The sequence below is a fragment of the Anolis sagrei genome, chromosome 5 (genome assembly GCF_037176765.1).
Source record: "Anolis sagrei isolate rAnoSag1 chromosome 5, rAnoSag1.mat, whole genome shotgun sequence".
NCBI classification, from domain to species: Eukaryota; Metazoa; Chordata; class Lepidosauria; order Squamata; family Dactyloidae; genus Anolis; species Anolis sagrei.
The window spans coordinates 105,025,660-105,053,387 of record NC_090025.1 but is presented as its reverse complement, the minus strand read 5'-3'; the positions used below and the strand labels follow the sequence as shown (position 1 = coordinate 105,053,387).

The window sequence follows — 27,728 nt, the reverse complement described above, 5'->3', positions numbered from 1 at the left end:
GGGCCTCCAGCGGAAGCCACGCGTGTGAGCCTCCGGAAGCGCAGAGCGCCCAGTCCCCACGCGAGCAACCATGGGGAAAGCTAAGCGTAAGGGAACTCTTGCTGCTGCTGCTGCCTCCGCCAAGACCGACGCCATGGCGCAGAGCAACCCCTTCGAGGTGAAGGTGAACAAGCAGAAGTTCCAGATCCTGGGCCGGAAGACCAGGCACGACGTGGGGCGGCCGGGGGTCATGCGCTCCCGGGCCCACAAAAAGGTGAGGTGATTTGTAAGGATAAATAACAGAATGTCCTTGGTTTAGTTTTGGATTTGATGAGTGGTCCCATTGGAAAATGCATCAGGATGTGAGCAAACTACAATTCTCATCACCTCTGTCATTGCCCCCAAACCGCATCAGTATTTAAAGCAGGGGCACTTCCAGACAGGCCCCACATCCTAGGATCTGATCCCGGGTTTTCTGATTTAAACTGGATTATATAAATCCCTATTGCCAGATAATCTGGGATAAACAGAAAATAATCTATATATATATATAAATGCTCTGTGCATAATGAGTACCTTAAAAACAAAAGAACCAATGAATGAAATAACACCAAATTTGGCAACAAAATGTCTCACAACACAAGGAATGACCATCACTCAAAAAATTATGATTTTGTCATTTGGGAGTTGTAGTTGCTGGGATTTATAGTTCACCTACAATCAAAGAGCACTCTGAACTCCATCAATGATGGAATTGAACCAAACTTGGCACACAGAACTCCCATGACCAACAGAAAACACTAGAAGGGTTTGGTGGGCATTGTCCTTAAGTTTGGGAGTTGTAGTGGACTCAAACAATGATGGATCTGGATCAAACTTGGCACAAGCACTCAATATGCCCAAATATGAACACAGATGGCATTTGGGGAAAATAGACTTTGACATTTGGGATTTGTAGTCACTGGGATTCACAGTTCACTTACAATCAAAGAGCATTCTGTACCCCATGAATGACAGAATTGGACCAAACTTCCCACACAGAACCCCCATGACCATCAGAAAATACTTAAGGCCATCCAATCCAATTCCCTTCATCAGGGCAAGAAAACGTAATCAAAGTCCTCCTGACAAAGAGCCATCCAGCCATAGATCAGATAGATAGATATGATTCACACACAAATACACAGATATAGTATCATAGATTTGAAAGGGGCCCCTAAAGAAGGACAATGATAGGTTGCATGTTCCAGAGTGGGCAAACCAGACAATCTCCACATCAACACTGACATAGAAACAACAAGGAATACTGTTTACCCACAAGCAGAAAGGAATAACATAGATTAGAAACCGTTACTTTATTTTCCAGATCACCAGACTGGGCCACAGCAACGCGTGGCAGGGGACGGCTAGTAAATAATAACAAAGCTTTATTTATACCCCACTCCATCTCCCCCAGGTGGACTCTGTGTGCCTTACATGAGGCCGTGCCCATCAATACAATGCAAGCAATAATACAAACACAATAAAACAAGCAAAATACATAAAATGCAAAATCAAAATAATACACCACACAAAAATATAAAATCAAGCATTAAAAACACAGGAAATTTCACTAGGCAGGGCCAGATGCATGGATAAAATTATAGAAAAATTTAAAAACACTGGGAGATAGGACAGCGTAACTTATAAGGAGGAGGCTCCAGGAATGAGGAAGGATTTCATTGCACAACCCATTAAATAAAGTGTGTCTAAGGACATTTTGTGCAAAGTGTGGTCAGGGAGAATCTTACATTCAATCACTGAAGGCACATTGGAATAATCAGGTTTTCAAATTCCTCCTGAAGATTGCCAGTGTGGGGGCTTGTCTAATGGAAGTGAGTTCCAGAGGCGGGGGGCCACTGCAGAGAAGGCCCTCTCTCTCATTCCCGCAAGTCACACTTGCGATGCGGGGGGAGCGAAAGAAGGGCCTCTCCAGAAGATCGAAGGGATCTTGTGGGTTCGTAGGTGGAAATACACAAAGGTAGGAGGGTCCCTGTAGGTCAACCTGCACCTTGAATTGGGCCCGGTAGATAAATGGCAGCCAGTTGAGCTCCTTAAACAGGAGGGTTGACCGCTCTCTGTAATTCGCTCCAGTTAATAGTCTGGCTGCCGCCCGTTGGACCAGTTGGAGTTTTTGGGCCATCTTCAAGGGCAGCCCCACGTAGAGAGCATTACAATAGTCCAATCTAGAGGTAACTAAGGCGTGGACCACCGTGGCCAAATCCGACTTCACGAGGTACTTCACAAGAAAACCTGGGATCAGATCCTGGGATATAGGGCCTATCTGGAAGGAAGGGCCCTTGTTCATGATATGTGCCAAGTGTGGTCCACATCCATTGCCAGTGGGGTTCACAGGGCTCTCTGGAGGTCAATAGACTTTTAACTCCCATCATCCTCTGTGATTGCCCACCAAGTTGGTCATGATGTGTGTCAAGTTTGGTCCAGATCTGGGGAACAACAGGTGAAGTATAACAAATAGTTCAAGACAATTTTGACCTCTATAAGCTGGTTTTGATTGTAAACCCTATATTGTAGTTCATTGTTTTCTAACTCACTTTGTATTTGGGGGCATTGGTGTTGGCTTATATTTCAATAAATGGTGGAAATTCAAAAGATAAAATAAAATAGGTGGCATTATGTATGTGTGGTCTGCAACCATCCCTTTCTGTAAAATATAATGTTTATTAATTACACAACAGACAGATATTTGTGTAAACCATAAGTAATCCACACATGATCAGTGTAAAGCAGTGGCCCTTAACCTGTGGGCTGTGGACCACTAGTGGGCCATGAGGACAAAAAAATCTGACCTGCGAGTCTCTTTTCTCTATTTATTTCTGCTCCTTTCGCACCGTCTGCCACTTATTCCTTGTCGCTAACCATGGCATGTGTTCTGTACCAAAAGCTAGAGCTGATGTGGTCTATCCAATGCAATTTTCTGAATCAGCACCCCAAACCGAATCTAAAGTTGACCAAAAACTAATTTGTAATGCTTTTGGTACTAATGTTGGAAAGTGGTCTCTGGTCAAAAAAAGGTTGGGAACCATTGGTGTAAAGCATCATATATAGTGAATCAGTATTGATATTTCTCAGCTGTGGGACTCCCTCCCCATTGATATTAGAGCAGCCCCCTCCCATCTGACCTGCAGAAGGAAAGTAAAAACCTGGCTTTGGATCAAGCCTTTGGAGATTAGCTATAGTGCAATAACAGCTATGGAATATGTGCAATGATTATTGGAACTGCCTCAGATTATGATTGTGGATGGTGTGATTTTAATAGTGAATGCATCGGGCTGAGAACAGCGGTATATAAGTAAGGTATATATATATATATATATATATATATATATATATAATATGGTACTTTAATTTTAATTTTCACTGAAATGTATTTTAACTGTATGTTGTCCAAAGGCATTGAATAATTGCTATATGTAAAGCCGCCTTGAATCCCCTTAAGGGTAGAGAAAGGCAGGATATAAATAGGGCAAATAAATAAATAAATAATATTCTTCAAACAACTTCCACTTCATCTTCTCAGTTCTCATCATCTTCATTGTCTGCTCATATTATTCTCAGCCGCGGATACCTGAATTAGTTTTAACATAAAATAAGCACATATTCTATGTTTATCTAAAAGTCCTATGTACTGCGGTATTATCTTATATACAACTAAATTTATTTGATTGCTTCCAGACTCTGTCCCAGGTTAGCAAAAACAAAGTTGTGGTTCCATCAAGTTTCCCAGTTCATATCTCACATATATCGGGGGGGAATCATATATCTACCTAATAGTTCTGTTCATGTGGTGCCAAAGAATAGAAGGAAATTGAACATAAAGGAGAAACCTCAAGTTTAAATTCCCAGCCTGGTGGAAGGGTTGCTGAACAAAAAAGAGGCAAATCCATGACAGGCATGGATTTCTCTTCCTCAAGCTAATGGAGTGGGCACTGGCCATTCTATTCCAAGGTGGATAAAAATATTGCTTGTTCCGTCTTGAACAGAGGTTTTACAAGATTTTGTAAAATGCCATGAGCAGACCAAAGTATAAGACAAATATTTGTAAAAAAAATTGAAAGTCCTACAATATATAAGGAGTTTATTTTGGAGTTAATATCACATGAGCTATAACATGTAGACCCATTACTTGTTGATATCGTGTTTGAGTAGGACTGTGTTGTGTCGTAACCTTTTTTTCTGGTATTTTCTTTCTCAGCGTACTCAAACTTTGCTGAAAGAATTCAAAGAAAGGGGGAAATCGAATGTATTTAAAGATAAACGTATTGGTGAATATGATAACAAAATAAGTCCAGAGGAAAAAATGATGAAGCGGTTTGCTTTGGAACAACAGGTAAAGTATAACAAATAGTTTAAGACAGTGAATACATTTTGATGTCTAGAAACTGATTTTGATGGTTATTAATAGGACAGCAGGAGCCCCCGGTGGCGCAGTGGGTTAAAGCTCTGTGCTGGCAGGACTGAAGACCGACAGGTCACAGGTTCGAAGAGAGGCGGATGAGCTCCCTCTATCAGCTCCAGCTCCTCATGCGGGGACATGAGAGAAGCCTCCCACAAGGTTGATAAAAACATCAAATCATCCGGGCATCTCCTGGGCAATGTCCTTGCAGACGGCCAATTCTCTCACAACAGGAGTGACTTGCAGTTTCTCAAGACGCTCCTGACACGACAAAAAAAAAAAAAATAGGACAGCATATTCTTTGGCATTTTGTGTATTATTGTTGGCATTAGCAGCAAACATTTTCTGCCTCAGGTGTCAAAATACCTAACTATGTTTCTTGAATCCACAGTTCAAGAAACTAGCCTTACACTATAATGTTTGGTATAGTTCAGGACTTCTTAAACCTTTTCACTCAGGATCCCTTTCCACCTGAGAATTTTTTTATGTGGTGCCAGGTATGCAAGTATATAAACTAGGTATAAAAATCAAACCTTTACTGATAACATATCAGCATTTGGAAAAATTGCTCTACAGGCTGATTTTTCTTTTTGTGAAGTCCAGCTGCATAATATTCTGTAGAGTCCACTGTAAACACTGCCCAACAGATTCATGTAAATGTCTAAAACACTCACTAGGTGGCATTCTGAAAACCTTTACTGTTGCCAAATTTTTGTGGCCCCAACACTGAGCTAAGGGGACCTCACTTGGGGTTGGGACCCACAGCTTAAGAAGCTTTCAGGGGAGTTTAGGGATAGGTTGTGGGTGCAGGTCATCACTGGCTGGCCTCCCATCCACTTCCTAAGGATGATACTGCTTCCTGAATATCCACAGTTCAAGAAGCAGGGTAGCAGGAAAAGCTTGTGAATAACCACAACCAGAAGTATGAAACCTCTGAATGTGAAGGGCCAGCAGTAATTTGTTGTTGTGAGATATATTTTTGCTGATTTTAGATCAGCATGTGCAATGTAATGTTTTTAAATGTTTACGATGTATTAATTTTAATTTAATTTTAATATTATTGGAATTGTATGTGTTTTAAAACATCGATTAATTGCCTATATGTAAGCTGCCTTGAGTCTGAGATAGAGAAAGGCAGGATATAAACAGACTAAATAAATAAATAGTAAAAGTGAATATTCAGACAATGAATATCAATGTGGACAAAGACTGGAGACACTACAGTTTGAGAACTTAGTGACCAAAATGGAATGAAAGTTAGAAATATTGAGAAAATGAAGCAATAAATTTGCAAATAACTTAAGTTTCTGAAAGCTATGGTGAAAAATTGCATTAGTACACTTGACTAATACTAGATGTGAGCTGTTTATAGGAATTACCTGTTCTAACATTCGAATCAAGGTCACGTAATATTTTATGCTTTTTGTCACAGAAAAAATTTGAAAAGGAACACATATTTAATTTAAATGAAGAGGAAGACTTAACACATTATGGTCACTCGCTAGCAGACATTGAAAAACTTGATGATATTATTGATAGTGACAGCGATACTGAAGAAAAAGGCATGCTGTCAGGTAAGAAGAGTCAAATACGCATTGTGATCCTTGATCCACATGTACAACCCAATTGCGACATAGTAAGACCCCTTCCATTTCTGTGCCAATTTAATACCCATTATTACCAAACCTATGAATTGAAACCTGATTTGTTATAACTTATGATACTTTCAACAGATGAAATTCTATTATGTTAGTATTGTGTATCTGCTATATTAATTTATTTGACTGCGGCAGCTGCTTGGGATAATTTTAGTCTTTTTTAGAACACTATGGCTGAAATCACCTCTTATGTGACAATAATTCCCATTGAATGCAGAGTTGTTTAATTCTGAATAAGCATGCACAATATTATTCCACTGAAAAGTTTGAACTTTTAGTGTGTAGAGTTTTTGCTGAATTTGTATTCTCGGTTTGCTATGTTTCTTCAATTTTTCCTTTATTTTATTTATAGAGGAATTAACAGCTGCTCACTTCGGAGGAGGTGGGCTCCTTCGCAAGAAATCACTCACAGGGCAGCAAGATGAAGCAAGCGGACAAACTAAGTCACGGAAGGAGCTCATTGAAGAATTAATAGCAAAATCCAAGCAGGAGAAGGTAGGCTTTGTATTTCCTATAGTATAATGCAGGGGTCCTCAAACTAAGGCCCGGGGGCCAGATACAGCCCTCCAAGGTCATTTACCCGGCCCTTGCTCAGGGTCAACCTAAGTCTGAAATGACTTGAAAGCACACAACAACACCAAAAACAACAATCCTATCTCATCAGCCAAAAGCTGATGTTATTGGAATTGTATGTGTTTTCCCATTGAAATACTAATAAGTTTATATTTGTTAAGATTGTTCTTCATTTTAATTATTGTATTGTTTTAAGTGTTTTTGCACTACAAATAAGATATGTGCAATGTGCATAGGAATTCATTCATGCTTTTTTCAAATTATAATCCGGCCCTCCAACAGTTTGAGGGACTGTGGCCTGGCCCTCTGTTTAAAAAGTTTGAGGACTCCTGGTATAATGGAATTAATTCAAAATTAAACGTGTGTACACAGTTTTAATTTCTCTCAAACAGGTTATGTTCAATAAATGGTAATTTTCCATGTAGCATGTTATCTAATCCAAATAACTTGAATACATTTTCAGTCTTAGTGCTGGGACTGATGTACATATTCATCACTTAAAACTCTAAAGCTCTGAATTTACGGTCTAGATACATCAATCCCCAATAGAGGTTTTTCTTAACTGATTGGTTTAGACGGGAGGGAAAGATGAGAGGTTTTGGATCTTACTGGGTTTTGGCCCACCACTCCCCTAATTCCCATAATCTTTCACCATTGACTATGTTGGCTGGGACTAACAGGAGATGTAAACCAAGTTCTTTTGTTTCTACCTCTTAATTAGACATTGGCTGCCCTTTGTGTATACAGAAACCAAGAAAGATACATGTGTATTTGAACCACACTCCATTTACTTATTGCAAAAAAAAACCATGCGCCGTTTGCTTGTTTGCTGTCCACAGTTTTATTTTGTCTTCCTATAACAGAGAAGAACTTGTACGCAAGAGACCCAGAACATAACTGTCAGATTTTTGTCTCTCTGGTTTCTTTTAGAGAGAGAGACAAACTCAGAGGGAAAATACACTGGAACTTACAGAAAAACTGAACAGTGACTGGAAAGAAATTCAAAGCTTTCTTTTGCATAGAACTTCCAGGTCAGAAACAGAAAAGCAAGTGGAGGAAAAGCCCAAGGTATGTCTTTCATTAACAAATATGTTGTCATAGTTTCCCTTATTTCAAGTCATATCTGAGCTTTCTTTTTATTGTCTCTTGGTGATTCTGCTAGCTCTTTCAGTGCTAATTTATGTCATTGTGGGATCAAATCTTTAGCTAATAAATAATGCAGTACAAAGGATACTTAAGGAACATGTGCAATGACAATTCGGTATACCATTTCTGGATTATGGGATTTTAATGTTTATACTAGGATGATATTATGCTTATCAGAATGTTTAAATTTTATGTATGTCTTATGTTTAATGGTTTTAATTGATTTTAAGTTCATAATTATATATAGTAATTAGTTATTATGATTTTCTTGTGTACTGTATGTTGGCATAAATTTTTTGCCATTCGTATTTTGTAAACCACCTTGAGTCCTCGCAGGGTGAAAAAGGCAGTATATAAATACAATAAATAAATAATACATAAATTTACTTTTTCTCTACTAATCTTAATGTTTGTTTATTTATTGTGAATGTATTTGCATCTAGGGGGTGGGCTGAGGTTTTCTGTGCCACGCTCTCTACATTTGGCTTATTTGTTAAATATGGTAGATATGAGATTCTTTACCAAAACAACCTTCAAATGAAAGTCCTCCATGTAAACAGCATTTGTAACAGTGGCCAGTTGCAATAACAAGATCTGTGAAGTTTATCTATGTGGGCTAATCTGCTTCTATAGTCACATAAAGTTATGCCATGCTTAAATATTTAGAAGACAAAGTATTGCCCAGCAAAATCATGGTATAGTTTTGATCTCAAACAATTTGGGTGACTTGATCAGTTCTGTATTATAGGAGTATTTATATATCACATGCAGAGGGAGCACAATGACGATAGCCATTGATCCTTTATGTGAAAATAAGAGAAGATTTCCTGTTTTTATCAGTGAAATAAAGATATAATCCACTGAGAAGGCCAAATGTGATTTCAGCTTTATTCTAACATATAATTCAACATGTACATTCTCTCTCTGATTTTCTTTACAGCCTGATGAATATGATATGATAGTTAGAGAGCTTGGGTTTGAGATGAAGGTGCAACCCTCTAATAGGATGAAAACTGAAGAAGAGGTGGCAAAAGAAGAGAAAGAGAGACTCCTGAAATTGGAGGTACTGTATTTTTGCATACTGCGTTGAAGAACTTTGAGTGACTGCATTTTGTGATTCATGGTAATCTTTCACCTCTGTAATATGAATGCACATTGGTCAATTACACAGAAATATGGACATGGTATAATGAGCAGATCATGCAATGTTCCTTGGCATGATACAATACCTGGCAGGATATTTCCTATGTCCATGGAGCTCGTTGCTAACATCCTCACTACCTGCATGGAATTGCTCCAGAGTAAAAAAATAAATAAATTAGGTGTTACTTTTTCTAGGTTGGGAGTACTATATGTACTTAAATTAAGGGAGGGCCATTTGAACATGGGAGGATTTTCCTCTGAAAAATGGTGAATTGGTTTTGAATTGATTCCACCTTTATCCCCTCTTCTCTGTCTCACAGAAGCTTCCTTTCTGATTACTGTATCTGATTTAATTATCAGTTATTTGTTCTTGGATTTTGGGAGTGTATGTGTTCTAAAAATCCCAAATGCCCACTCTCTTTCTTTCTTCATTGCTGCTGGGGCAAGAAAGAAGCCAATTCCTACATGCCTTTGACCAATCAAAAGTAAGAGGAGTCAGGGCATTTCTAAGACACTCGTGTAGTGGGGAAGAGGAGTGGGAACGCTTGAGTTCTCCAAACTTCTTGGAAGAAGGAGTGATATAAATGCAACAAATAACAGTGTTTGGTTTAATCTAATGCATCTTAGCGTCTTAGATCCATATGTTGCAATAAAAAATATGACTGTCCATGATTTCTTCCTCCACGATCTAATGAACAATACTAACAGAGCAGGATTTTATCCTTACTCCCTGTGATAGAGAGACCAGGTGTTTGTTTATAGCATTGTCTTGATTATATTTTTGTATTACAGGCTGACAGGCTACGTCGAATGCGTGGGGAAGATGAGCTAGAAACAAAGAAGACTCCCAAGCACATATCAGCTGATGATCTTGCAGATGGGTTCTTACTGGATAAGGATGATAGACATTTCCTCTCTTACAAAGTATTTTCCTCTCTTATTCTTTTTTTTAAACAGTAGGTTTTAAAATTCATAAAGATTCAAGGGCAAATCGTTTTTGATTGCATAGCTCTGCTGGGTGAAAAATTCCAAATTTTGTTCTACAAGTGTCATGCATATTTGGACAGGATAGAAACTGGTTGTTTTCCTACAGTTAGACTGAAGTCTCATCTATAAAAGGCTCCCCCTGACATTAAGTCTAGTCGTTTCCGACTCTGGGAGCGGTGCTCATTTCCATTTCTAAGAACTCCAGACGGCTTACAATTGGTAGCATTGTCCATAGACACCTCCAAGGTCATGTGGCCGGCATCACTGCATGGCACGCTGTTACCTTCTCGCAGAAGCAGTACCTATTGATCTACTCACATTTGCATGTTTTCGAACTGCTAGGTTGGCAGAAGCTAGGGTTAACAGTGAGAGCTCACCCCATTCCCTGGATTCGAACCACCAACCTTTTGGTCAGCAAGCTCAGCAGTTTAACCCGCTGTGCCACCAGGGGGCCCTTCTATACTGCCATATAATACAGATTATCAAAGCAGATAATCCATATTATTTTCTTCGAACCAGATTATATGAGTGTACACTGTCATATAAATCAGTTCAAAGCAGATATTCTGGATTTTATATGGCAGTGTGGAAGGGGCCTGAGTCCCTTGGAGAACCTCTGCTTAATTAAATGATTGACTTAAATGGATCAATATTCTTGACAGTGTAATAAAGATTTACATGACTTTTCATCCAATCAATGTCCAAATCTGCGTAACTCACCTACAACAACCCATTGAGGTAGTTTTTCTTCCTCCATCTCTTTTGCCCCCTCCTCTCTCCTGTCCCTGTGCTTTCTGACCCAGTTCTTCTTCTTCATTGCCATCACTTCAGTCGTTCCTTCCCTCCAGAGTAGATGTGGACATTCTTTCAAGGCTCCTGTTGACTTATGGTAACTCCATGTGGGTTTTCTTAGGAAAGGAATACAGCACTCAGAGAAGTTTGGGCAGTTTCTCCCTTTGAAATTCACCACTTGACAATTGTTGCCTATCTCTCATCCAATTAAGAATTGGAAGTGACCCTGCTTATTTTCCAACATCAGATAGGATCTGATGCCCTTAAAATATTTATGACCATTCCCTCTGAAAGGTTATTATTTATTTGTTTGCAATGTTTATATTCCACCCGTCTCATCCCGCAGGGGACTCAGGGCAGATTATAATGCACATATACATTATTTATTTATTTATTTATTTATTTATTTATTTGGAGTATTTTTATCCCATCCTTCTCATCCCTCAAAGAGGGACTCAGGATGGCTTACAATTGGCAGACGTTGTACATGGCAAACATTCAGTGCCATTTAGGCATACTAAATATGTAAACAGACATTGAGGCAATTTAACATTCCAGCTCTTTTCGGCTTCATGAGGGTATGCTTGGTTTTGGCCACAAGGGGTGCTGCCACTTGGCCATCAACTTGTGGCATCGGGTCCTTTGATGGTGTATTTCCTCATTCTTCTGCACGCTGCTGGGAGGTTTTATGGTGTCATAAATTAGTTAATTTAGCCTCCTCGCATAAAGTGGTACCTAAATTTCCTACTTGACAGATGCAGCTGTCTTTCGGGCTGTATAGATCGACAGCAAGCTAGACTATTAATGTTTGGAAGCTTACTCCGACCTGAGCTGGCTTCGAACTTATGACTGTTGGTCAGTAGTGAGTTAATGTAACTGGCTACTACGTAGCTGTGCCACAGACTGGTCCTTCTGCGCCACAGCCAGGTTATTTCTTCTGCAGAAGGAGCACTGTAGGGAAGCCCCGATAGCTTATGAGAGAAAACTTCCATTCAGGCAGGTTCCTGTATGGAATCAAGCAGAATGCTATTGTAGTCAACTAGCGAACTGATTTTTTTAAAAATTAAGTGGCTTTTCTTTCATCTCTTCAAAGCCTCCTATATCTGTCCCTCTACTTCCCAGTTTTTATAATTAAAATTAAAGGGATTGCATCTCCAGTTTGAATCCCAAAGCAGCTCAAACTAGCTGACAGAAAGAGTGGTTCAGCTGTGATTTTTGACCTGGGAGCAATCTTCCATTATTCACCTCTTCGGCCTGGTGCTATATTCTTTGTTATTCTAGACCCAGAACTCAGGACCAGACTGTAAAAGATAGGGATGGTAAAACTGACAATGGCACAATTTCTGTATGTTTCTAAACAGAGGCTAGATGGCCATCTCTTGGAAGTGTTTGATGGTGTATTCCTGCTGAGAATGGAGTCGGATTGTCTAGGCTTGGGAATCATTAGGATTCTGTGATTCTAAGTCCTTTGATTAATATACCTATCTATTACATAGGATGGCAAACCAAATATCGAAGAAGATGAAAATGAGAGGAATGAAAAAGAGGAAGAAGGAAGTGAAGAAGAATCTGAGGTTGAATCTGAATCTGTTGACAGTTATTCCGATTGTGAAGATGATGTGGAAGAAGCCCATATAAGTGAACCACAGAAAAGGCAAATGAAGTGTAACAAAAAAACATTACAAACTAAGGGACAAAGTTCTGCCAGGGAAGCTGCCAAGCTGGAATTACCATATTTGTTTGATGGTAAGGGCGGAAAATACTTTATTCAAATTGTATTGACTGTATTCTGTGGAGAAGTGTTAGGCTTTTATTTGACTGGTGGAATAGTTTACAGTATTTGTTCTTATCAAGAAATCTAAACAATATCATGCTTTAATCTCATGGCTGAGGATATAAGAAAATATGATTCACCACAATAAATCAAGTCCATATCAAATCCACAGAAAGTGAAACTTGCAAATGTGGCAGGCCACCTATACATACATAACGGAGTAGGTACATCTTGGAGTTGAAATCCAAGTCTAAACAGGGAATTCATTTGTTTCTTATACACATAACTAGAAGGTAATTTTATACAATATTTGTAATAATTTTGTTAATATTGAAACTTTCAAAAATGAGAGATGTCACTGTTTCAGTCACCCATGTGGATGATTTTGCATTTTGGAGTAGTTTGAAAATTTGGATAAGAGATGCTCAGCCCTTATTTTGTGTTTGATTTAGATTCTTTCAGTAAGATTTCATAGCTTCACTATTGCATAAAATAGGTGGGAATTGATATGTCTGTTGTAATATTGGAAATATGTTGCTCTTTAGTAGCAACTTAAAGCTACTTGTTTTCCTTTGTAACGATCATATCACATTTTTCCTCTGCCATATAATGAATACAGTTGCCGTGTGTTTTTCTTTTTTATAATAGCTCCAGATTCTTTTGAGCAACTTAAGGCTTTACTGTCAGAAAAAACAGTAGAAGAACAGCTACTTGTGATAGAAAGAATTCAGAAGTCAAATCATCCAAGCCTTGCCGTGGGAAACAAAGCAAAGCTAGAAGTATGTTTTTACCAATACTTACCCTATTCAAAGAGCAATCTGGAAAAAATGTTTTTGATTAGTTAAATGAAGCAAAGTACCATATATACTCAAGTATAAGTTAACCCAAACACTTAAGAGCAAAAGCCTCTGGGACTGTGTAATATTATTCATTCTCGAAATTCTTGTATTAAATATTCTGGCCTGTTTTCTAGAAATTATAATGTCTAACTCGTTTAACCAGTCCAGGATTACCATATGTACTTGAGTATAAGCCGACCCGAATATAAGCTGAGACATCTAATTTTACCTCAAAAAACTGGGAAAACTTATTGACTTGAGTATAAGCTGAGGGTGGCAAATGCAGCAGCTACTGATGAATTTCAAAATACAAATAGATACCAATAAGATTACACTAAATGAGGCATCAGTAGGTTAAATGTTTTTGAATATTTACATAAAACTTTAATTTAAGATAAGACTGTCCAACTCTAATTAGATCATTATTGTAACCTTTAATGTAAATGTGCTTACGTATAGTAATAATAATTACAACAACATCAGAGTAAAATAATAAAAAACTTTGAGTCAAGTATAAGCTGAGGGAGGCCTTTTCAGCCTAAAAAGGGTCTTAAAAACTCTGCTTATTGACAAATATATACGGTAAGTTGCATTCAACAGATCCTTTGTTAATTGCCTTCAAATTATATTTCTTAGAAACTGTTTGCATTCCTTCTGGAGTATGTTGGGGAACTGGCATGTATGGAGCCACCTGAACTGAAAGCAATTGATAGCCTTGTTCCGTAAGTTTTGTACAGTTATATTTTCATATTTCCGTGTATAAAGGAGAATGGGCTACAGCATACACACATATTTCGTTGTACTCTTATTTCCTTGTCTTGCCTCTGGTGGCTGGTAGTGTTTTGAGCTGGTATAGTGGGGCATAGGGCAGCTGAAAGTGGATGGAGCCAGGAATTGGCAACTTCTGAGAGCTCAGGGACCATATTTGCCTTTTGCTGGATCTTTGCCTACCCAAATATTTTAATCTTCTATAATGACAGATCATACTCCACAGAGGCCTCTTGGAGTACAAGTTGCCCAGTATAATTTACTAGGCCCTCTGTCACTTCTTGATTCTAAAAAAGAGGCTTCTGGAGATACAATTTGCTGTTTTGCAATATTAATAAAAAAGAATTCTAGGATCTAGAGGGGTTCACTGTAGATCCTGAAATTCATAGTATTGAATTATGCCCAAGATCACATTCTGGCATCCAAATTTCATTTTTTGAACTACGTAGATTGCATTTTGCGGACAAATTCAGATTAAGCAAAATAATAATTTTCGGTCTTCTTTTCTGAAATAAGAAAACAGTTGGAATCCCAAAGCCCCATATGACATGCTATTGTTTTACTCTTGACCAATTAATATTGTGATTAAGGGGAGAAAGTACAGTGTCCAAAGGTTTAAATATTGTACTGACTTCACTCTATTGTTAACAGGACTTTGTATAATCTTTGCCAGATGTTCCCTAAAGCTGCAAGCAATCATGTTAAGTTTATTCTTCAAGATGCTGTTCATGACTTGGAAAAAATTCAAGAAGTTAAAGGCTGCATGCCCTTTCCAGGATTAAATATGGTATATTTTGTTTTGTCTTATTTACTGTGCTTAACTATTTTCAAAACAATTCTGATAATTTATTGTAAATAGTTTTATAATCATGATATAATTCTCTCTAAAAGAGAATTCAAATGGTTGAGTGAATTTGAAGGAAAATGTAGCTTTTAAACAGTATACAAACCTTCAAACAAGATGCTATGAGTATACAGCATGATGGTGATAACTCTTGAGTCCATAGACCAGACTTTCCAAAGAAGGCAAGTATCTTCTAGATGTTGGAATGAAACTCTCATCAGTCTAAGACAGTGTTGCTCAACCTGGGGGTCAGGACCCGGGGGGGGGGGGGGGGCTCGTGAGGGGGTGTCAGAGGGATCACCAAAGACCATCGGGAAGCACATTATTTTCTGTTGGTCATGGAGGTTCTGTGTGGGAAGTTTGGCACAATTCTATTGTTAGTGGGGTTCAGAATGCTCTTTGATTGTAGGTTAACTATAAATCCCAGCAACTACAACTCCCAAATGACAAAATCAAACCTCCCACCAACCCCCCCCCCCCCCCCCCCAGTATTGAAATTTGGGTGAATTGGGTATTTGTGCCAAATTTGGTCCAGTAAATGAAAAGGCATCCTGCATATCAGATATTTAGATTATGATTCATAATAGTGGCAAAAAAATCAGTTATGAAGTAACAACACAAATAATTTTGTGGTTATGGTCACCACAACATGAGGAACTGTGTTAAGGGGTCGTGGCATTAGGAAGGCTGAGAAACATCGGTCTAAGACAACTTGGTCAGTCGTCAAGAGACCACTAGGGAGTGTAGGTCAGAGGACCAAAGACTTTCATGGCCAGAATCACTGGGGTGCTGTGAGTTTTCTGGACGGTATGACAATGTTTCAGAAGCGTTCTCTCTTAAAGTTTTGCTCACATCTATGATAGGCATCCTCAGAGGTTGTGAGGTGTGTTGGAAACTAGGCAAGTGAGGTTTATATATCTGTCAATGTCCTGGGTGGGAGGAAGAATTCTTGTCTGCTTGAGACAAATGTGAATGTTGCAATTGGCCGCCTTGATTAGTATTTAATGGCCTTGCAGCTTCAAAGCCTGTCTGATTGCTGCCTGGGGGATCCTTTATTGGGAGGTGTTAGCTGACCCTGAATGATTGTCTGGAATTTCCCTGGTTTTTTGTCTGGAATGTCACCCTGGGAATGCTTCTGAAACATGGCTATACAGCCCAGGAACCCATTCAGAGAAACGTTTGGGGATAGCTACAGTAAAAAGAAGAAAGGGGATTAGATTATATCAATCCACCACCAAGTCTAAAAATAATTGATAAATGAACATTCATGTTCCACTGAAAACCTAAACAGCATTCTGATGGGAGGCAGGGGAAAGAAGGAATTTGCCTATTCTGTTATATCAAATCAAATCAAAATATTTATTTCGGTCATTGACCAGCACAGGAAATAGTGTCACATTTCCATACAAACCTGGCATGTTTGGTACATTAAAAATATAAATATAACTACTAAAAACACAATATGGGTGGGGGAGCAGAAGGGGAAACAGGGTAAAAACATACAATGCCCAAATCCAACACTAAATTGTAGATCCAGGGAAGAAGATTACTGGACACACAGTTGACTTTTGGCACTAGTCATTCCCTGGCGGATTTTGTATGCTGCTGCACAGAACTTTGCGACATTGTAGGTTGTAGCTGAATTAGTATCTGCAAGTAGCATGGAGGTATAAAATTGTCCTGAATGGCCTGGGTGCTTATCTATCAGAGGTAAGATAAGCCTGGCACGGATATCCCTGTAGAACGGGCACTGAAGGAGCACATGTTCTATTGTTTCTACTGTTCTATTCTGTTATAGTATCCTAGAGCATGTAATGTGACCAACAAGTTTGTGAAGGTACATTGTATTCAAGGAAAACACAAAGTTTCAAAATGTTTCTCAAAACCAGCTCAATGAAGACTGAACAGGTTCTCTCTTAAAGTTTTGCTCACATCTATGACAGGCATCCTCAGAAGTTGTGAGGTCTGTTGGTAAACTGGCTGGGATTTCGGGAATTGTAGGCCAAAATATATGGTGACCCACAGGTTGAGAGCCACTGATTTAGAGCAAGTTGTCTAGGAACTGCAAGAAGTAGTTATGGAGAAATAATCACATAATTGCCATGTAGTTGCATTGTTGATAACATATTGCACTGGGACCAAGACAGGATCATTCGTTTAGTGTGAGAATAATGCTGAACTGGGTACTAGCACCCATCTTAGTGTATTCCTAAGTTGTTGCTTAATACATACATTGCACAGCAAATGTCATTTGTGCCCCTTTAGTTAACAGTGATTTTTTTCCCTTTCAGTTCATATATTTGAAAATTATTGCGGCACTTTTTCCAACCTCTGATTTCTGGCACCCCGTTGTAACACCATCAGTAGTATATATGAGCTTGCTGCTTACAAAGGTATCTTTACACTATTTTTCAGAATTTCACAGTTCCATAAGCTAGCACAAGTGTGCAAAGATATTCACTATATTTTAGTTAGTAATCAATATTATCTATAAGAATAAAATCCACTTGACTGTCTCGTCTGTTTGCAGATACAATGGCATGAAGTTCTTAGAAAAAACTTTTCCCTTGGAAGAAGCTGTTTGTACACTTCTTTCCCAAAATGGTTTAAGATCTTTCCCAATTGTATAAGTTTCATGGGCAGCATGGAATAACAGCTGAAGAAATGGCATGGAGTTTTAATTATTCAGAATTCTGAAACTCAGTATTTTTATTAATTAGATATCATTATCTATAGTGAATAATCTTAATTATTGAATGCTTGTGGGTATAGTATGTGGAAGATTTGAAAGATGAAAATAAAATAAAATATCTGTGAAAGAACTGGCGAAAGAACCCTAGAACATAATATCTGTGGAGTTCTAGAGATTAGATGTCAGTATTAGTGGGTGCATAGTGATCACATGGGCTTGATCAGAGGACTTTTACATTAAATTGGGTTGGAGCGCTCTTCAGATGCAAAGGATGGAGAGGCTTGCAAACCAGATAATTTTGGGTATTTGCCTGCCTGCGATAGAACCAAAAATTTCTTTTTAAGGGTGACTCAAATGTAGTGTGTGACCTGAACTTTGCGCTTGCCTTCCCTGTAGATTTTTAAGCAAAGACTGGATGGCATTTGAGCCTGTGTTCTTGCATGGCAGGGGGTGAGACTGGATGACTTTCGTGGTCTCTTCCAACTTTATAATTCTATGAATCTGTAGACTCAAAATTAACAGCAATTACAGATTGTATCAGGGACATAGAAGATAAGGCCAATGAAGCATTAGATCAAGGAATCTTTCATGAGGGCTGGATTTGAAAATTAGAACACGTAAACAGAAAGCCTTGAAAATAAAAATAATTGTTTAAGTATATGAATTAGAGGAATTCCAGAGCTCCCAGTGGTGCACTAGGTTAAACCCTTGTGCCGGTTCGCAGGTTCGAATCCGCAGGGGAGAGCGCGGATGGGCTCCTTCTGTCAGCTCTGGCTCCCCATGTGGGAACATGAGAGAAGCCTCCCACAAGGATGGCAAAATATCAAAACTTCTGGGCGTCAACAGGACAATGTCCTTGCAGACGGCCAATTCTCTCACACCAGAAGCAACTTGCAGTTTCTCAAGTTGCTCCTGACATGAAAAAAGGAGGAATTCTGGACCAAGTAGAACAAGGAAATTTAACCAGATTTATTCTCACTTGTATAGATTCAGGTCTCCAAGTGACTGACATTGAGAAAATGCATTTATCAACTACCTTCAACACAAGGCCAAATTGTCTGGCAAATACATTATTATGTACTTCACAAGATATCTCAAATAAGTCCAAGTAATAAAAAATCCACGCACAATTTTAAATATTTGGATAATAATATTCATTTCAAGACCTCCATCCTGAAATGCTTTCGTCCTCCATCTTAACAAATATACAAGAAATATCTGAAGGAAATGTGAGAAGCAATGCAAATAAAGTATTAGACCACAAACTATAGAGAGTTCTTTATTCAAGTAAAAAAGAAACATTAAGGAAGGAAAGGAAACTAATATTTTAATCATATTTAAATATATATATTGACTGTAAACCTCCCTGAGTCACCTGTGGGCTGAGAGAGGTGGTATATAAATGTAATAAATAAATAAACAAAACAAAATGGAACATTCTGTGCAGAGGCTGAATACCTGGTGCTTAATTAGGCATGAGCTATAATATAAGGTTGGTTTTCAGTAATTTGTAATTCTGTGTGTGTTTTAGTGTCCAGTAACAACATTACAAGATGTTATCAGGGGATTGTGCATTTGCTGCCTCTTCTTGGAATATGTGTCCTTGTCTCAAAGATTTGTTCCAGAACTTATCAATTTTCTTTCGGGAATTCTTCACATGGCTGTACCCAACAGAAAGGAACAAGGTAAAAGATTCTACTCCTGACTTGCAAAATGTTGCTGCCCCCATCTTTATACATCCCATGTTATTCTGTTTGAAAGTTGACAAATCCATATTTTTCACTTTCTTAGTCAGCCATTTGTGTCCCTTCTGATGTGTAGTCTTCTGTATCAATAAGCAGATCAGTCTGCATGAAGATACTTTATGTCTGCTCTTTCCCTTCTTGAACCACAACTTTTTTTGTCTTTGATCATACTGTGGACTTATTCACAACTCTAATCTAATCAAGACATAACAAAATCGTAGGTCTTCGAATTGACTAGAATTAATAAGTTAGCAGATCTAGATATATGCATGTTTTCCAAAAACGTAATTTCCAAATATAGATTTGAAAGTGTTTAAATATAAAGTTGATAATCGTTTGTAAGTTCTTTTTTAAATTGCAGAAAACCTTTTATCTTTGGAAAAGATACATACAATAAACTTGATACAAAATAAATTGTAAAAATCTATTAATATCACAGAGAATGATTATGCATACATTTTAAATAGATGACTATGATCATTTAAATCATAGCATAAAATATGGCAATATTCACCATGAATAAAAAGGCTTATGTTTCTTTAAAGAATATCCACATGACTTCAGTTGATGCACAATGCAGCAGCCAGTTGCTAACAGGTCCGCAGCCTAGTAGTCTGATATTGAAAGGCCTGCATCGATTACCAGTTACTTTTTGGACCCACTTCAAAGTATTGGCGTCAACTTCTGAACCCCTAAGGAGCTTGGATCTACCTGACTGAGGAACTGCTTGTCTTTAGGAGAAGCTAGAGGTCTATTTAATTGGTACATGGAAGATGAGTGTCACTTTTGTTGCTCCTTAACTATAGAATGCATTCCTCCTGGAGTTAAAATTTATCCCCGCTGCATTGCTTTTAACAAGCATGTGACACCATATCATTGCAATCTGGCCATTTAAATTGTTCTGATGGCTGTACAGTCAGTCCTCCATTTTCACACATTTTACTTCTGCAAATTTGATTATTCGCAAGTTTCATCCACTATAAATGTTATCAGAATTGTGTATCTCTGAATGCTTGAGAATCTATAAATAGATTTACATAGCTTAATGTTCAATGGCAGTTCAAATTAATATTGTCTACATTCCTCTCTTCCAGGCTATACTTTGATATATCCTTTTGGGTCAATAAAGAACCAGTTAGACCTACTTGTGGTCTCTGAAAAAGCAGACAGTGAAACTTGGCAAAAACAGAGTTTTCCACTTCATATGATAAACCGGTTAAAAGAAAAAAGCAGGACAGAAATGAATCATCTTCGGTATGTGAGGGATGTACAATTCTATAAGAAATCAGTTTAATCTGTTGAGTTCTGGACTATTATGTTGTGTTATTTGGACATATTAGGCATCCAGAAAGATGGATTATTCTCTTCTAACCACTCAAGAAGGCAAGAATGATATGATGCAGATTCCGTTGACTTTCGGCTCCATTCCCAGTTCATTCCTTGTCTCACTTTAACAATGGTTCAAAACTTTTTCTTACTCCTTTTCTGAAATTGTTTACTTTTCTGCTTCTCCCATCTTCCACTTCGCTGCTGCTTAATTTCTGGTCTGCATGTATTCATATTGTTTATTTCTCTTGGGTATGTTCTCTCCTCCTGACAAGCACTTCACTTTATTAAATAATAACCAAAAGCATAAAAGAGACCACTTTAAATTGTGTATCTGACTCCACCAGTTCACTAAGTAAAATTCTACAGTCCTCCATAATGCAGTCTACTGTGAAAGAAGCAGCATGGGGGCACCTGTGCTTTCCTCACAAACTTCCAACAGCAATAGCTATTCAGCAAAAAACAGGAGAGTTTCCAGGACAGTTTCCAGGACTTCACTTTCCAGCCAGTTGCTAAAGCTCCAGAAAGATCAGAGAAAGTGCCTCATCAAAAACAGGAGAGTAAACTGGCTTTTAATTTGGAAGGAAGTGTTTTTTGCTTTTAAAATGTGGTTAAGGATTGTGCAGCCTAACTAAAGGGTTATTTGCCTCTGCAAAGTGAAATAAAAACTTCTCATTTCTTTTTGTCAGAGAAAGGAAGCTCTGTGGATTATTGGAGGCTCCAAAACAGCATGGAGAATACATAATAGCCACAGGGCCACACTTTTCACAACCAGCACTATTTTTGTAGTAGTATATAGGGCCCATCATATTCAGATATAGCATCACACTTTGACCAATTCCATAATATAATTACGAGGACAGAATTTTGCTGCTCTGAAAAGTAATTAGATTAATAAACTTCAGTTTGTTTTCAAGGTATAATTTTTCAGTGTGCATCTTGCAAACAGTGAGGTTAAAGGGCTCTCAGCAGCAATAAGTTAATTGTCCATTGGTACCAAAAACTACATACACAATGTGTGACAAAGCATCAAGTATTCTGTTATTTAATTAAATAGAATTTTGAAGCTTTCAATGAAGGACCGTTCTGTAATGGTGCAATAGAGGCACTAGGAAAGCAGGGTGATGTAGAGTCATAAAATGATTTGTCTTTTAACAATTTATTATTAATTATTAACTACATTTCTTTACCGTTTTTCTCACCCCTGGGATGACTCAAAGCGGTTTACAACATAACAAATGGCAAATTCAATGCCTCACATATATATAAAAATATCACATATCTAAATCAATAACATATAACTCTAGATAAAAACCGTTAAAACTATAAAAACATCAAACATAGACATAAGCATGAAACATTATTGCTGCAATTAACAATGTAGGCCCCTTCTCTTCTCCCCTTGGAGACATCTGCCTTTCTCCCTGGTGTTCTTGAGTATAGCAAAACTTCATCTTCTCATCTCTTGTCCTCCCTCTCTCTTCTCTGTTAGCTACTTCATTCTTCCTGTAATAATAAAGAAGAGCATGCAAGCCTGTGTGTAGAACATTCCCCACTGCAACGTAGGAGTTACATGACCCGAGATGAGAGTATTAAATTAGGATGAAGAGAACCAGCAAACCTAACGGAACTTCACGGTTTTCTATGAAAATGTCCCAAGTAAAAGGTCTCACTGACATGAATCTCATTGCATAATCTTCACCTGGTCTAACTTCATGCCTAATAGAAATCTCCCTATAGTTGTAAGGAATACAATTCAATGTGAAGGGGTATATGCTACTCTAGGCCCTTTGGAAGATGAACACCCTTTTAAAATAGTAACCTAAATTGAATGATCAATTCAATAATTTGCACTCCTTAGCCCTGGCTAATTCTCTGATCATTTCAGTGCTAAAGATGGCAGAAAGCATATTTCCTTATAGCCTCAGCAGAACCGAGCCCTACAAATGCTTTTCCCTGCAGTATTACTGTGGCTTTTTCTCAAAATGAATGCTGTTATGTTTTTAAAAATATGGATCACCATAATATTGTTGTAGAGGTCATAATGAGTGACTATTGTTTTACAGGTTATCATGCCTAAGCCTGTGCCTGGATCTGATAAAGAGATGCACAGCTCTGTATGGATCACTCCCATCTTTCCATGAAATAGTGCAGCCCATTGAAATATTGCTCAGTGGTCATATACCAGTGAAGCAATACCCTAAACTACTGCAGGTAAAGACTTGATATTGCCTCATTTAGATTTAGTCTGCAAAGTATGTTGTCCCTTCTGTTCCCTTCTGTTCATCCCTAACTTTATTAGTGTCAAGTCTGTCTCTCAAAATAAGTCCAACTTTGAAAAATGAAAGAATTTTATTGAAAGCAACTATAGAGGTTCATGAATTGGATGTGTGTGTGTGTGTGCATACACAAACACAGAGTATATGAGGCTATGGTATTGTAAATGTAATCAGTTGGGGACCTCTCCCCCCAGCACCAACTGCTGCTCTGGGCCAGAGTGAAGAGAGAGGGGGCCAGAAGACAGTTCCACCTTGTCTCCTGTGCTATTCTAATAATATAATATAATGTAATATAATACAATGTATTGTATATACATATAACATTATATCATAATGTAATGCAATATAATACTACTACTACTACTAATATATTATAATTATATATTTATATTTCATATAATATTACAATATAATGGTATAATACAATATAGTAATATTTAATACTGATATCGTACTATGCTAATAATATATTGTATGTATATATATCTTGTAAGCCGCTCTGAATCCCCTTCAGGGTGAGAAGGGTGACATATAAATGTCGCAAATAAATAAATAAATAAATAACAATAACAAAAAAATTAAGCAGTTATTGCATACTGAAACCCCTTTGTGATTATTGGCAACTCTGTAATAATACATCTTAAGCAGAAGATAAACATTGCTAGCTAGCATATATAACTGGAGTTGTCTAGGTTAGGCATTTTGCAATGCAATTTATTAGAAATACTCATTGTTTGCTTTTTGATTTTATGAATGGTTCTATTAGAAGATGCATCCCTGTATAATGGGAACTTTTATTAAATCGTACAGCTGATGAACTGTAATTCCCATCAATTCCAGATCTGCCTAGCTACAACTCCCATGACCCCACATTTGGTTGGGCTGAAACTTATGACTCTCCTAACCGGTGAGACAGCTCTGCCGTCTTGTTGGGCTGCAACTCCCATCATCCCCAGCCTGTCTAGTGAAGGGTGTTGGAAGATGCAGCCTGGCAAGTAGGCTGACCCATATCACCAGTTAACATTGCTGCGCCTTCGGTCATGGGTGGATCTCCAGATGTGGCTGGACTCCAAATCCCATCAGCCTCTATCAGTCCTCTCATGAAGCCTGGCGGTATTTTAAATTGGATTATGAAAGGTATATATACTAAGTTTGGTCGTGTGACTTGACCACAACTCACATCATTCTCTATCTTCTCCTCTCCCCCCACCCCCACCCCAATACTGCCAGTAATTGTAGTTATGGTGGTTGTGTACAACCAGGTTTGGTCCAGATCCATCAACCCATGTAGGAGGCTTTGTCAAACATACATACTTTGAATTGTATGTATATAGATAATAATTCAAATGCCTTTTGAAATTGGAATCTCTTGACATTTTCAGGAATTGTGTGATGATGTTCGGAAGCAGCTGAAAGTCAAAGGGCAATATTGCCCATTAGTGTGTGAAAAGAAAAAGCCAGTGCCTTTGAAGCTGTTTACCCCGAAGATCGTGAAAGTGTGAGTATCTCTTGTTCTGATTGATGTAAGCTTAAAATCATATATCAAATTTGCTTCTATGCCACGATAAGCTATGATGCATTATAGATTGCCTATTTAGAAATTGAAGTGAGATTGGTAATTATTTTGTTATGTATTGACTATTCCAGCTGAAATTGATTCAGGGAATGAAATGGGGAAATGGAGAAAACATATCTGATTCAAACATTTCCAACAAGCTTGCATTGCATCCTGGATAAGTATGAATAAGGGGCAAAATGACTTGTGATAATTATTTTTATACTGGCACCACACATCCAAATATCTTTATTTTATAGTAGCCTCTGCTTTTGGAGTTTCTGGAATTCCATATTTCACCAAATCTAAGATGTCATCAAATGCAAGGCACACCCCCCTTTTTTGTTGCTTAAATTTTGGGGGGGAAAACTTGTAATTTTTTTTTAGATTTTCTTTTGCATGCACAGTACCATGTTTTTCTTTGAACACTGAAGTCATCTTGTTGGATTTTTTGCTAGTTCTATGGGCCTTTGAAGAGGCAGGGGAAAGAGGAGGTGGGGCTTAGCTCCACCAGATGAGCAAAATGGTGGGGGCTGGCCCTCTTCCTTCTCCTCTTTCAGAGATAAGCCAAGTTTTTAAGAAATCAGAACTGTTTAGGTCTGGGGTCCTTGCTTTTCCTTCTCCTCCCTCCGAGGTAAGCACCCCCCCCCTCCCCATTTTAGGGATTCAAAAACACGCAAATCTAAGATGACATTGATTGCAAGGAGTACCCCATTTTGAGCCCCTACAATGGCTAAACTGTATTCATGTTTCTCTTTTAGAGAAATCAGTGTCAGTTTTCAATCCTGTGACCTGTAACTTCAGAAACTTGGTCCAAAGAGTTGCGGCCAGATTCTTAAGCAAGGCAGGAGCGCACAATCCCTCTGTTGCAACAGCTTCATTGGCTGCCTATTTGTTTCCAGGAACAATTCAAAGTGCTGGTTATGACATATAAAGCCCTATATGGCTCAGGTCCAGGCTATTTCGCAGATTATATCTCCTGATATGAATCTTTCCAGGCCCCGAGATCGGTAGAAGAGGCCCTTCTCTTGGTTCCACCTCCATCTCAAGCTCGGTTGATGGAATAACAGACCTCTCTCAGTGGCTTCCCCTCCATTCTGAAATTCCCTTCTTCCCAGGGAAGCCAGAATGCTATCCTTCTGGTGACAATCTAAACCTTTATATTTAGGCAGGCTTTTAAAGAAGAAAGTGTTTAAAATCAAGCCAGGGGGTGTTGTGTGGTGTTTTCTGTATTTTAAATTGCTTTTAATTACTCATTTTAAATATTTCTAGGTTTAATTTTCTTTTACTGTTTGTAATCTTTAGGTTTTAAATTTTATATTGTATTGTTTTTTATCATTGTTGCTGCTTGGAGTCTCTTTAAAAGAAAAAAGGCAACATAATAATAATAATAATAATAATAATAATAATAATAATGTAATTAGGGAATATTAATGAAAGTCACGATCACTGATTAAACCGCTGAGAATTAGCTGGTAAGAAGCTGGTAAGAAGCTCTGAGAATTAGCTGGAAGACAAAAGCCTAAATTATCATAACGGAAACCTACAATGTGTAGGTGAAAAATTATATCTGCTCCTGTGCACCTTGGAGAGGTGTATTCCATTAAAGTCCAAGAAAGGGTCAAGATGACTCAGAATGATCATTGTCAGTAAGGCACTCCTGCCATAATTTTTGAGATGTACATAGTGTTTGAAGAGGTTTGATAAGTAAGTTTTACAAAAATTTCAGTCACACAGCTACCTTGCTAGCGTGACATTGTCCCCAACTTGTGAAAGGTACTGGAAGCTCTGTTACAAAAATGCATGTTTCACCTAAATACAGCAGATAAATGTTTTTGAGATGAATACTTTCTAATTTCAGCCTGGAATTTGGAAGAAAGCAAGAAAGCAATAAGAAAGAGCAGGAAAGAAAACGTCTCATTCATAAGCACAAACGTGAACTTAAAGGAGCTGTTCATGAGATCCGCAAAGATAACCAGTTCCTTGCTAGAATGCAACTTGCCGAAACCATGGAAAGGTAATTCATTGCTGTTTTTATGTTCCATTTAATTCATGTTGAGAGAAGTAAGAACCTGATAACACATATTACTCCAATCAAGTGCGTCCAGATAGTTGGGATGCATCTTTCATGATCCCTCACCATTCTCTGTACTACTTTGAGATTAATAGGAGTTGCAGTTCAAAAGATCTGGAGGGCCCTAGGTTGGAAATGTTTGTGTAATGTGGATTTACATAATTTCCAAAAAAAGCTTTTGAAAGTTAAACTTTCGTGTACAGTTAGAGAAGGCAGCAGAGGGGATGATCATATTTGAAAGGAAATAAGCACCCATAATTGAAGCTTTTCACAATCATTTCCCAAGACTTGTTCTCACCTTGCTTTTCAATAAAGCACAATTATAAGTTGGCACATGAGATTCCCCTATGTTCTGAAGCCATCATGTTCTTTATTCTAGTCAAAGACTTCAACCTGTATTGAACATAGTAGAATGATATGATTTTGTCTGCTAATAATGAGTCACTATTCTTAGTTCTGAAAATAAAAAAAAATCCAGTTTGGTTCTTCTGAAATGATGACAATGTGGGTTACAAATCACAATTCCTTAAATTTTCCAGTTGGGTTTCATCTTTATCAAAAACATAACTTAAGAAATATATGCAGTGTTTGTGTGGGTATGTGGTGTTATAACATTTGTGTCTTTTTTTAGGGATTCTGAAAGAAAAAGAAAAGTGAAACAACTCTTCAGTAGCCTTGCTCAGCAAGAAGGAGATTGGAAGGCAATGAAGAGAAAGAAGTTTTAGATGTCTGCTTGCATATTGTACAGAAGAAAACCAAGGATATTTATATTTCTAGGATAGCTCAGAATATTGTGATAAGTTAACCTGGTTGGAAAAGAAAACAAACTGATGTAATATTATTAAGTATGAGGAAAATAAAATTCTACATAAAAGCTTAGATTGTATTTGTTATGCTTTTAAAAACTGGTTACTTTTGTTGTTTTGGACCAAAGTCATTTTAAAAACAAACAAACATGACACAATATTGTCTCTATAAAATGCCAAATTGTAAATAACAAGGATAGAAACCAGGATAGTCAGAAACAGTGTGATTATTTAAGAAACTGAGCTTCCTAGCCAAAGCCAAATGTACATGTTTACATGACTCTTGTGTTCC

At 37.9% G+C, this 27,728-nt stretch overlaps 1 protein-coding gene across 1 annotated transcript; it reads left to right on the top strand.

The window, feature by feature from the left end:
• NOP14 (NOP14 nucleolar protein) lies at positions 1 to 27,509 on the top strand. Its single transcript, XM_060778026.2, has 18 exons — positions 1 to 253; positions 4,235 to 4,369; positions 5,868 to 6,009; positions 6,446 to 6,588; positions 7,597 to 7,734; positions 8,753 to 8,875; positions 9,748 to 9,879; positions 12,231 to 12,480; positions 13,157 to 13,287; positions 13,984 to 14,069; positions 14,767 to 14,902; positions 17,251 to 17,352; positions 19,183 to 19,336; positions 20,491 to 20,650; positions 22,789 to 22,936; positions 24,384 to 24,499; positions 26,418 to 26,573; positions 27,262 to 27,509. The coding sequence occupies exons 1-18, from the start codon at positions 71 to 73 to the stop codon at positions 27,353 to 27,355; spliced, it is 2,529 nt and encodes an 842-aa protein (XP_060634009.2). The 5' UTR covers positions 1 to 70; the 3' UTR covers positions 27,356 to 27,509.
• The last annotated feature ends 219 nt before the right edge of the window (positions 27,510 to 27,728 follow it).

What these genes read in the sequence shown, in the direction of transcription:
- NOP14 (XM_060778026.2), top strand. Translation starts at nt 71, where the DNA reads ATGGGGAAAGCTAAGCGTAAGGGAACTCTTGCTGCTGCTGCTGCCTCC. An exon ending in GGTTTGCTTTGGAACAACAG is followed by an intron (nt 4,370 to 5,867) that starts GTAAAGTATAAC and finishes TTTTTGTCACAG; the next exon opens with AAAAAATTTGAAAAGGAACA. An exon ending in CAAAATCCAAGCAGGAGAAG is followed by an intron (nt 6,589 to 7,596) that starts GTAGGCTTTGTA and finishes GGTTTCTTTTAG; the next exon opens with AGAGAGAGACAAACTCAGAG.